Source organism: Rattus norvegicus, chromosome 14 (genome assembly GCF_021556685.1).
Source record: "Rattus norvegicus strain SHRSP/BbbUtx chromosome 14, alternate assembly SHRSP_T2T, whole genome shotgun sequence".
Lineage (NCBI taxonomy): Eukaryota > Metazoa > Chordata > Mammalia > Rodentia > Muridae > Rattus > Rattus norvegicus.
The window spans coordinates 57,117,820-57,130,917 of NC_141547.1; the positions used below are offsets into that span (position 1 = coordinate 57,117,820).

General features: G+C 35.3%; 1 protein-coding gene across 6 annotated transcripts in view; it reads right to left on the bottom strand.

Moving 5' to 3' along the window:
- Window positions 1–13,098, bottom strand: part of Pcdh7 (protocadherin 7) — a 427,066-nt gene that overhangs the window by 188,466 nt on the left and 225,502 nt on the right. Inside the window, exon 3 of one of the 6 annotated variants that reach the window (XM_087583795.1) lies at window positions 2,323–2,418. Within the exon in view, the coding sequence (XP_087439921.1) occupies window positions 2,330–2,418 (89 nt within the window). The 3' untranslated portion in view covers window positions 2,323–2,329. 6 annotated transcript variants of the gene reach the window in all.

The window sequence follows — 13,098 nt, forward strand, 5'->3', positions numbered from 1 at the left end:
GTTTACTTTTATACTGGTAACATGCATTCTATTGATTTTCACATAAATCAGGTACAATGTTTGTGATTTGTACTTTTCAAATTTATTAAACACCTTTCTTGACCTTTTTTTATTCTTAGGCTGTAAAAATGTTGGTTTCTTTTCAATTATCCTATTTAGTATATTTTGTGGAAATGAATAATCAATTAGTGTGTGAAAATCTTAAATTTTAAATTTTAAATTTAAATATGAAGGAATATATGGATCGTTCCTCTGGGAATATTATATTAAATAACCTCAGGGATTAATAATACCCCAAAGCCACAAGCTATAAGGAATATAAAAGAAATAGTAATATATAAAAATAAAAATGGAAGCGAAGATAAAATTTCATCTTTATGTGGGGGTCAAAAATGAGTGCTCTGTAAAGATTCACTCAAATGCACACTAAAGATGCATACATCAAAAGCTATGTGCAGCTGCTCCTCTATAAATCGTGAGGTCACTGTGAGTATCTACATGGCATGGGATGCAGAAGGACCTACACAAGATCCATTTCACTCAAGACAGTACTGAGTGAGCTTTCTACATTAGGCATCAGCAGTCCTCAGGGCTCAGATCTATTATACACAGATCAACATTTTTGGAAATAATACATTGATGTAGATAAATTTGTAAGAAAATAAAGCCCAAAATTCTGACAGAGGAACCTCTAATTAGGCTGTAACTACACGTTCAAACAGGCATTGGTGAAATATTCTGTGTATGTAGCACAACTACACAAAAACCTGTGGGCATGAACAACTGACTGTGTTGAGTCAGATGTGATGGCAGGAGAATTGGTTGTATTAAACATAAAAATAAAGCCTTCTGAAGCAGTGATCATTTGATAGGAAGTTGTATGTTAATTAAAGATTAATTAAAGATTAATCACCTTGTCTGAGATTCATTGCCTTTTCAGGTTTGATGACATTTCAACTTACTTAGATACAGTAAAACAATTCTTTATTGTCTTTGAACTGCAGTTAAACATATATAAGTAAAAGCTATTTTAATACTCATCTGTTCTGAGGACTGCACACATAGTTCTCCCACACAGTCACACTTACAGGCACACTTAGTTTTGTTTAAAGACATCTGCCAACACTCTTCCTAGCCCAAAGGCAGGATTGTAGTCATATGCCTCAAAGAGCCAGAGAAAGTCACAGGACTACATGTGGAGCCTTAGGACCTCTGCAGCAAGTCCCTGCAGGAGCCAGAAAGACTGGTTCCACCAGTGGAAGGGGAAATCAAGAGGACGGAGGTTGTCCGTGGATGACTATGAATTTATGTTTTATTAGTCATGACTGCTAGACTGTGCCCTGAGGGCCCAGTTCCTTTCAAAATGTAATATTCTGAATTAAGGGTATCTTGAGATACTTGAACACACTAGTCTCTTCCATCTTCCTCAAATACCACCAGACAAATTGACAAGGCAAAAGTATTTCCAAGAGTAATTGCCATGCATTGTGTTTAACATCAGATTGGCAGTTTGGATTTAAATCCAGATATATATGAACTGGCTTACACCTAAGTTTTATAACTCAGTGATAGGCATTGCAACTAATGTATCATTTTGTACAATGCTTCTAAAATGCAAAGAAGACTAAATTCTTAATTAAAATCCACAAAAAATTTTTATTTTAAGATCACTTCTCCTATTCCTGGTCCCCCCTCCAATAGTCCTTTTCCTATCCCCCTAATCCCACTCTCCTCTTAGAGGGTGTAGTTCTCTCCTTGAGTAGCTGCCCACCTGGATCATCAAGTCTCTGTAGGGTTAGGCATTTCGTCCCACTGAGGCCAGACAAGGCAGCCCAGCTAGAAAAACATTCTCCAGCAACTTTTGGGATTGCGCCTGCTCCACTTGTTCTGGACCTTCCTGAAGTCTGAGCTGCACATCTGCTACAAATATGTTGAGAGTGAGGGGTGTTGATCTAGCCCTTGTATGCTCTTTGGTTGGTGGTTCAGTCTCTGAGAGCTCTTTCTAAGCATTGTATCAATAAGTATTTATAGAAGGCTGAAAGTGACATAGTGATAAATACAAGTTCATCTCTTTTCAATTGGTTGGATATAACACCTTTTTGAGAACTGTATCATTAATTTTTCTATATGCTACATACAAGAGGGAAAGTTCTACAGATTGGAGGAAAGACAGCAATGTGTCACATGTGGAAAATATAGAGAAACTGGGTCCTTTCTTACTTTTAAGCTCTGTGTAGTGGATAATCATGTCTTCTATGTTTGAAAGTGATAGCTAGACCAGCAGTGGAAAGCTAAGAGAGGGGCAGCTGAGGACCGCCATACCTGTTGATTAATGGAGAGGCCTTAACAGCACTCTTCTTCCATGCGTCTTGCCATGAGGAAAGGGAAGAAAGGGAAAGGTAGTGATGGCAGCAACACCTGGGGAAGGGAGATGGTGAAATATGTAAGGGGAAAATCAGCAGGTGCTGCACCATGGTGTCCATCCAGACTGTGTCAACAAAACCTTCTCCAAAGAGTAGTTTCTACTTTCTTTTCTTAAAAAATATAAATCTCAAAAATAATGGAAACAAACTAGGTTCGTCTGTTTACTTTCTTCCTTCCTTCCTCCCTTCTTTCCTTTCTATCTTTCCTTCCTTCCTTCTTTCTCTTCTTACAGGATTCACTCTGTAGTCCTGGCTATTCTGGAACTCTGTAAACTAGGCTGGCCTCAAATTCAGAAATCTGCCTGCCTCTGCCTCCAGCATATTGGGATTAAAGGCATATGCCACCATGGAGGTCTACCAAAGTCTTTTGAAGGATGACTATCACTAAACTTGCAACTGTAATTCTCCAAGGATACTGTTGGCCCACTAGACATGAGTTAAATTATCACATTTTAACTGAACAGAGTAGCTTAATGAAAGACTTTAGGACCTGAGCATAGCTTTTAAAAGAAAAGCGTAATAGGGCAAGACTAATAAGAAACCCTAACACAGTTGCTTCCAATTCTCACTGTTCTGATGCTTCCTCCTGCTGCACTATCCAGTTGCTATGTAATGACACAAACTGATCGTGCCTGCCATGTTCTCCCAAGGCTATACAACATCTCCATCAAAACGCCCTCCCTTAAATTAAAGGAAAAGGTATTTAACTTAGCAGGAGTCCACAAAATGTGAGATCCTACTTATAAAATTTGTAAAAATATTCATGTTTAATTATATATATATATATGCATGCTTTTGTCATGACTGCATATGACATCTTAAACAAATAGAATTATACAAAAAATAAAAAGAAATGTTTAATAAAGAGTTGAAATATTATTTGCATTTTAGTAAGAATTATTTTAATACTAATATATGAAATAAAACCACATGTGAATTGTAAGGCCTGTTCCATGTAAGATTTTTGTATTTGGTTTTTAAAGAAGTCTTTGACTTCTTGTATTTATATTCAGATTCAAAATATTCATTTGAAGTGTTTCTTTTAAGTTGTTTATTTACAGAAATTTTAGACATTGTAGAAGTTAACTCTCATATTTAAACTTATTTATGACAGGAATGTAAAATTTAAAACTAGATATACAAATGTCCCAAGAATTAAAAAATAGCAGTTAATTTTTTTTGTATAAAAAAACCTGTTGACTCTTCACAGAAATATGTTTCTTAGTGTATTTATTACCAAAGGCTGCAGCATTGTTGAAGTTCTCTGTAAAGATAAGGATTTGTCTAGGTATGTGTTTGCATTCCTGTTTCTAAAAGTATTTTCAACTTTTAATCCCAATGTTTAGGAAAGCAGCTATCAGAAAAACCTTTGAGGTTTGGAATTTAGTAATCCTTTTCCGTCTTTCCATGATTCTGTTTAGACAATATATCTCAAAAGATTCCAGTTTCTCAACATCCTTTGGCTCTGACAAACTTCTGATTAACCTTCCTGTCTGTTTAATGGGAACCACGTAAAGCTTAGGCAATAAACTTAGTCAGTTTGTACATTGAGAAATCCTGGAAACTAATTGCTATCATAAAAGATTAACATCACAGAATTCTGGAGGTATAAGTACCATGTAGGCTTGTTGAATTAAAAAAATATCTCCACATTAAAAACTCAATTACCTGATGGGACATGTCCTTTTTATGAAGTTTGGTCATGTTTCTTGCCTTTAACTGTTGGGTATTTAACTTCAAAATGCTACACGAAACATTTTAAAGTTTAAATTCCTCTCCAAAATTATAGCCTACATATTTTAAATTAAACCAATTTATTCATAAATTTAAGTACTCCAAAGCGATTATTTTAGGATCAGCATTTATCTTTGGATGAATCAAATGTGGGAATCTTGCAAGCCAGGATAAAACATGTAGAATCCACACACTCTGAATTTGCAGCCAGATAGTTATACTTAACATGGTGAAAGAGACTATTTTTTGCATGCAAATCCCTAATATACTAAAGTTTTTAATAGGTAACTAAATATGTTTGGTCTAAGGATGGGTGGATTAATATAGTGTGTACAGTATATTTGAGACTTACTGCATTGTGAGGAATAAGAAAGTGTCCTTGGTAAGTGCATATGCACCGAAACATAGGAAAACTTTTGTCACAATTTATCAAGTCATGTAAAACAATTTTCATAAACAGTTATGTAGTGTGGAAGATTCTTGAGCAAAAGACACAAAAATGGCATATTTAAAAGGCAGGTAGGGATCAAGCTAATGAAAAAGTCTTTGCCATTCACGAGGCACTCCCAGTAGAAATTTGCTCATGAAGCTAGATTCACATGGCTACACGAAGAACAGGATGGTACAAACTAGCTTTCATGTGGCAACAAAGGAACAGGATGGGATTTCCGTCTTATGAATGCAGAACTCAGAGTATATGTTGTTGTTTTAAAGAAGGACTGACAGTAAAGAGTTTCTGTTGACTTTGTGAGAATGTTGGGGATCTGCTCTCACAAAATATAGTAGTCCAGAGAACAGTGTGGAAAAGCCCAAGAGTCTGACTCTTACAGCTTCTAAAGGCAGAAAAATGTATGGCCTTGGGATCAAGAATCATATTTGTTAAATATTGTCACTGGCTGCTGTGTAATTTCATCAGTTAAGCACAGGAAGACCCTGGTGAACTTTCAGAGAATAACAGAACATGGATGTTACTTTTCTGGTGGCTGGAAAACTACTGATAATGCATCAAAGGTGGCTAAGGTGTTCAAAGAAAAGAGATTCCTATTCCACACACTGATCTGCCTTCCAAATATTGAGCAGAGCAAGGACGAAGGGTTGGATTGAAAAGAAAAACACTTCGCAGTCAAAGAAGCTTACACACATTCTCTCAGCCATTATGGACTTTTTCATTGGAAAAGCACTGGGGGTATGGGTGGATTGTAAGAAGGCATACTGAATATGATGTGATAAGGATATGTTTTAGTCTCTGGGAGACCTGTACTCTGTTTAATTCTCTCAATCCTACCTAAGAGCCTGGCATATCTGAAATAAAGATATCCAGGAAAGACTTACAGGTTCTAAGTATTAATTTCCTTATCCTTCTGGGGATCAAGCCTGTAAAATAAACTTCCTGCAAGAATTGGAAAAGAGCTGTTTCAGCTCTGGGTCTGACCGAAACTCCCAAGCAATTGGTCACCACACATTAAACTACCCAGTGTGTTCTTTGTATTAGAGCATGCTTTAGGCAATGAGATATTTTGGGACTTTTTTTTGTCTTATGCCTTCGTAATAGTTGCTGAATAATATTTTTTAAAAATTGTCTTAATGTCTTAAGAAATAATGCTAGTGTCTATTGAGTTATAGGGCTAGAGAGTTAAGAGACTGGACTGACCGCTGTCATTCACTCTGTCAGTGAGATTATGAGCTGTCTTTAGTGACAAGGAATGTCACTAGAGAGAGAAAGAGCCTTGGGACGTTTCTAAAGGGTAGGACAGTGAGTCAGGGGTGTGACAGTGGGTTGCTTAGAAGAATACTAGAGACTGGTTTGTCACTGAATGACATTTGCAGACTTGAACTTTTTGAAGGAATAAACACCATTTTACATAACAAAACATGTAATTATTAAGCCTCAGAAAAAGTTATTGCACAGTATTGAATTACTGAAATCCTTTAGAAGAAACTTATGTCAAAAATAAATATAAAGTAAAAGATCATTATTTCTGTACCATTTGAAGCTTGTTTAAAACCAATAAAAATTCTGAAGGAGACAAAAGAATTGTAGATTATAATACTATTTTTAGCTCAGTTTTTAGGAAAAGGTTAATGGCATTGCTACAGTTCTGAGATATTGTACATCAGGGACCTGAGCTTTCAAGAAATAAATTGCAAAGTTTAATGCCAACAAAAATCTATACATATTTAATCTTACTCAGTCAAATTCATAAAAATAATTTAATAAAACAATTGTACTCTAATGATATTAGAAGCATTGTCTTATTTAAGTGGGATCCTTACCCACTATTACTATATTGGATTATAATTAGATTTGAGGTTACTATATAGATATGGAAAATACATTTATGCACATACATGAAAACTGAACGTGTTATGTATTAATGTTAGCAATATGTTGCTAAAAATTGACTCCAGAAAAAAAACCACAATTCCCTGTTATAATACTAAAAAGTTTTGAATCAATTTTCTTTAAAGTTGTGCATGATTTCCTCAAGTTTAATTTTCATTATAACAATTGGAGTTCTAGCATGTTCATATCTGAGAATTATTATGATAAAATTTTCTTCAATATTGTGTTTATTAATATATGAAGATCCAACTCAACTAAACCTCTACACCTGGTGCATAGGTCTGCACCAGGTCCTTTGCATGTGTATTATGCCTTCCTGTTCAGTGTTTTTTATGGGACTCCTGAGTGTGCACACAGGTAGGTCTGTTTCCTGTACCTTCTCTTAAATTCTTATCCGTCTGCTTTGTCTCAGTCCAATATTTACTTTCTGTTTTTCTTATTATATTGATTATATTATTATATTTTAATATTATCTCTCAGAAGCCTGTTCTTTTGTTTTGTTTTTGTTTGTTTGCTTGTTGAAATAGGATTTCTCTACCTCTATATATTCCTGGGTGTCCTGGAGATTACTATGTAGATTAGACTGGTCTTGAACTCAGAGATTCTCCTGGCTCTGGCTCTGGAGTGCTGGGAATAAATGTGTATCTGTTAGCCTGGATTTACAGGCAGGAGCATAGCATAACAGTTCTCTGAGAGGCTCCACCCAATAGCTGACTGAAACAGATGGAGACACACAGTGAAAGATTAGATGGAGCTCAGGAACTCTTGTGGAAGATTTAGGGATAGGGATTCCACAAAACAACCAACAGAGTCAACTAATGTGGACCACTGGACGTTCCCAGAGCTGAACCACCAATCAAAGGGCATATAAGGGTTGGACTTAGAGTTCCTGCACATAAATAATAAATGTGCAGCTAGGGCTTGTGCTGGTCCCCCAGGAACTGGAGTGAAACTGACCCTGACTCTGTTGCCTGCTTATGTTTCCTGCTCCCCTAAGTAGGCTATTTTGTCTGGCCTATGTGGGAAAGGATGTGCTTAGTTCTGCATTGAGTTGAAGTTCCAATAGAGGTGATACTTAGGGGGTTTGCCCCTTCTCAGATGTGAAGGGAGGAAGGATAAAGGAAAGAGCCTTGTGAGGAGGTATTGAGAAGAGGGGCTGCAACCAGGATATTAAATGAATCAATAGATAGATAGATAGATAGATAGATAGATAGATAGATAGATAGATAGATAGATAGGTAAATGTGTGATTTGCCTGTTGGTTTGTTACTAAGAGACAGGCAGTGCATCCAGTTGAAAAGGCACACAGGGAGGAACTGAGAGGAGTATAGGAAGGAAACAGTAATCACAAAATATTCTACGGAAAAAAACCTGCTTTCAGTAAAAGGAAATAAAAGGTACAGTGTTTCACTCAGTTTCGAGGTTTAATGTTTTAGACATATGTTTTTGAAAAATTTTTGCAATGTACATGTAAGCTATTATGGCTCACTCTGCTTCACACAAAACTAATTTTCAAGTACTTGTTTATAGTTCATTTATTATGGTAAGTCGTGCTTGCTTCTTCATTCATTTTAATTCATATAAGATTTTACTCAATGAAAATAATCACCTTATTCTTTTCCAAAAAACAATTACATTTCAATGTTGTGTTTTCTCTTCTTACCATACTTGGTATTATTTTAAAAGGTAAATATTAGATTGTCTGAGACCTTGCTTATACACTCAACTTCTCTATTTCCTCATACTTTCTTATGAGTATATCATGTTTGATAATTCAGTTTGGTTTTTTAATGTTTCTTCATGACTCAGTGTTCTAGGTGATACTCTAACGAGTAGGCGTCAAATGCATGGGCCTCCTGACACTTCAGAAATAATATTACACAAAGTTTGTGTTTATCTGGTGTGTAGCCAACAATATTCACTATATTCTGAAATTAAATTAGTGCAAGTGGAGCAATTATAAGTGTGTTTGAAATAACCATGATGAATTGTGATACTGAGGGATATTTATGAAACATTTGCACATTTCAAGACATAATATGCATGACAATATTGTATGTTTTGCATAACTCTTAATGACTATTTTGGTACAAGAATGATGTAATCTATCTACTCTGCATTCAGTGTGTTGTAATGTTAAAGAGTCAGATCATTGAAAGTGCAGAGGAGAAAACTCTGGAAAGAAGGAAATGGAAATTACAGTTTAAGACTTCTCTTATGTATAAGTGAGTAAGTTCAGAGTATAAATCTCAATATAATCATGAAAATGGACATGGATTGTGACAATTTGACATCAGAATCTAAGAACTTACAGTCTATGCACCTTCAGTATTAAGCTTATTAGTAATCATAACACTATAAACCTTGTATATGGGGACTAAATTCTAGTAAGACAGATGATAGATGCTAGGAGGGTATATGAAAGAAGACAGAAGTGCAATATTCAAGGCTAAAGAGTTGTTATTTATTTCAAATCTTAAAAGAAGAGTTGCTTAAAAAAATATAAAGATGTGCAGGTGATGGACCTTCAAAGCTACCGCAGTGAAAGAAAGGCATTGCCAGACACTCGGTGGTCTAATGAAGAGGATAAGATTGGAATCGATTGTATACTTTGTTCACGTGACACAATTACTTAGGATGACGTAAGAGGGTGAGCTGCATATTTTAAAAGAACAAACTATTGCCAACACAGTACAGGGAGGCAGTAGGAAGAGGAGGAAACGTAAGAAAATAAACGCCGATTGTAGAAGTGAGGCATGGGTAAGGAAGTTCAATGTGACGACAAGTGAACTTTAAACCAGAATCTGATGCAAGAAAACAAAGAGAATATTTTTATATGCAGACATTAGCAAATCTTTCTCAAAACCCCCATCACCCCAGCCCATTTAAGCTTGAAAGAAAAAAAAACTTTTAAAAGATTTGTTAGGACTATTGTACAATAAAGAATGAAGCATGTGTAGAATTTCACAGACAGCAGAAGCAGTGCTTAAACCTAATCAAACTTTTACCTGCCTTAGACATGAAAAGAGTCCCAAATCTTATAGCAGTCTTTAATTGTGGTCTTTCTCGTTGTAATAAGCAAATATATGAGTATCAGAGTGTGTAAGAAGTACGTAAGTTGCACATGGAGTGTGGTAGTCTCAAGATGGATCTAGTCCCAAACTTCGCAAATAAATATTGACTTTAAAAGCAAATAAATTTTAAAATTTTTATTTTTGATTATTTAGTTTTATCTTTATTGTAAACTAGTTCTTCTGCTTGCATATATGTGTGTGCACTATTGCATGCCTGGTGCCCAAGAGGATCATGGAGGAATGTCAGAACTTCTGATGGAATCGGAACTGGCACGTGGACACCAGGAATTGAATTTGAGTTCTCTGCTAGTATAAGGGGTGTTCTTAACCACTCAGCCATCACTCCAGCCCCATATATTTGAAGGGAATAATGCAAAATAATTATATTATTCTTTCTCCACTTAATAGGGTAGTCAAAATCCATGATTTTGGAAACTAACTGTGCAATTACAAAACATACATATGTATATACAGGTATACCGCAGATCCAGAAGCAGTACTTAAAACCTAAAGATACATATATAATTTATGTATTTTAGTTATGTCAAGTAACAAAGAGAAGATAAGGATTTAGTTGTTATACCAGAACAGTCTTTAAGTGTAAAATAGGGCCCTCATCAAAAGTTGGGGACATACTTAGAATTAAATCTGTATCCTTTCAAAAGATGCTCTATTTCATGGTAATTAGTAATTCTGAGTAAATTCACCATTGGCACAAATCACATTAGACTAAATAAACACAAGTTCAAGCAAATAAAAAATATAAATTGTAGATAAAAACCTAGATCTAGGAAGTATTACTTTATTCATGATTCAGCAAACTTTACTAAGTATCCCTTATAAGCTAAGTGATATCCTAGTAGCTAAGATGCTATGGTGAGTGAGACAGCCTGGTGGGTTCATCCTCATCTTATGTAGACTAACGTTAGTAGGTTTGATATTGAATAAATGCATACATAAACATACATACTTACATACATATATACATACATACATACACTGGCCATCCTACCAATATATTTCAAAATCATTTTGAAAATAATTGTGTTATAAATTATATAATATAAAATTAAAACAAGTATTTTATAATCATCCAAACGTTGATAGTGTATATACTGATAATTAAGGTTATAAAATGAGGGTTGCTTTGTTGCTTATGTTTTTATTCCAAATGGCATAGACCATCTAGATCTCTCTATTAGCTCAAGATATGCAGTTACATATCACCTGAGAAATTTCATTTTCATTTCTCTAAGCGTGTGTCTGAAAGCGTGCTGTAGGACAGCTGATGTGTCCTAACAGTCACCTTTATTAGGCTGAGACTTGCAACCTGTCAGTATGTCATTCTCCAATCATTCATGCCTAGAGCTTAATTTCTGTTAGCTTTTTCTTTTGACGTTTCTCACTTTTCCCACTCTTACTTAATCACTTACTTCCTCTGAACATCTGCTACCGTAGTGTAACCAAGTCAAACAACAAGTCTGAGTCAATTCAACCACATAAATACAGGAATCCACGCACAACTGGGAAACATTACACTTGTAGAAAAGGGCTTAGGTCTTGGATACAATGAGCAGAAGCCATTCAAAGCCATTTTGAGTTTGCTCAAATGAAAATGAAAACCAAATGGGTGGTTTCCTTTGTAAAGTATAAATATCTCTACTCGGGCCTGTTATTTATAATCTTCAAACCTCAAGGAATGATTATTCATAGATCTGCAGAATGGGAACAAATCATAACATTCTGTTCGTTCCATCGTTTACTCGAAATTCTCTGCCCGCTCTTCATAGCTAATACATTTTAATTCATTTTTAAAATACCAGTTGTGCTTTGGCTAAGGATATCAGACACTTGCTAAAACTTAAAAAAATACTATTTCCCTCCTCAACCTGTTCATGTTCACCCAAACAGATAAGCAATATGCTCAGAGGTGGAATTCAGCTAACACATAGAATACCTTTTTCAAGACCGTAATTTAAATTACATGAAATAAAATGCTAACTTTGGGCAATGCTGCTCCCTCAAAGCATATATCTTTTTTTCATTATGTATGTATGTATTCATAATGTTTTATTTCAAGCCTATAAAATATGGTATACTCTTGAGAAATTTGACAGATGATAGATCCACAGAAGGGGAAGCCATGTGCATGTGTTTTCATACTTCCGCATAACTGCTGAATCTTTTTGTATTTCAATCAGCTGTCTGCACTAGTGGATAATCAGCAAATTTAATAAACAGCAGACTGGTCTGCTAATGTATGTGGAAGACCTATTCCTTCCCCAACTTAACCCGCTTTACTTACATGCTCTTTTATATTCTAGTTAAGTAAGGCATTTCCTGGATAGAAAGAACTTGAAAATAAGCCATATGCCACATGAATTCGACTGTAAAAAACAATAGCTTGGTTTATTTTAAGAATATTGTAAAAGAAGAAACTACATTTTTGTCTTTTAAATTATCTATTTGTAGCACACACACACACACACACACACACACACACATTTTCATGGCTTGCTGTTGCACATTTTTTTCTGTGTTCAAAAATATAACTTTATAAAGTTTTACATTCTGTGTGTAAATTCCTCAGTCTTTGAAACATTCCATTTGAATAGCCACTAGTGTTTTTGTTTGCCAGTGCTGGGGATCAAACCTGGACCCATGTGTATGACAGATGAGTATCCTACAACTGAAGACCATTCCTAATCATTAAAACGAGTTTAATCTTTAAAAGATTAATCCTTAAAAACCTATTTTTTAATTCAAATCATTCAAACCAGATATACTAGATTACCCAATGAAAGTTTCAGTCAAACTCAATGTTGAAAATGAGATGACAGAAAGAAAAATAAAAGGAAAAAAATTCCCAAAAGTCCAACATGTTTTTAAGCTATATATTTTCTTCATCATTTTAATATGCTTCTAATTTAAAGAGACTTTAAAATTTTTTGAGATAATAATTTACATTTCTCCCTTCCCCTTTCTCCCTCCAAACATTTCCCACACCCCTCCCAACATTCAAATTGATAAGTTCTATTTTCACTTATGGTTAGCACATGCATATATGTATATACATAAATATCCCTAAACAGAGGTATTCTGTCTGTATACTACTGCCTCTGTGTGCGTTGTCAGGGTTCACAGTATGACCATTGGTGTGCTCTCCTCTGGGTAGGAGCAGCACTCCCATTCTCAGCAGTTCTTGGTTGTTTATTTTCTTTGTGTAGAGTTTCAGTCTCGTGGGCTCGATTACCTCCATCCATTTTGGCACGGCCGTTGGTGTAATAATCCTCACTCAGCTCATGTTTGGGTAGTCATGTTGGTGAGCTTTAGTGAGAGCAGCTTCTAATGTTACTAGGAGACAGAGTCTCACAACAATGTCTCTGATCCTAAAAATAGACATTTTTTTCTTCTCCCATACTTCTTTCTAACTTTTCTTAACTCAATCCCTCAATCCCTTACAGTGTCACCAACTCTTAAGAATACGTTCAGAGAGTGCAGACCGACAGGAGCCGGATGTAGA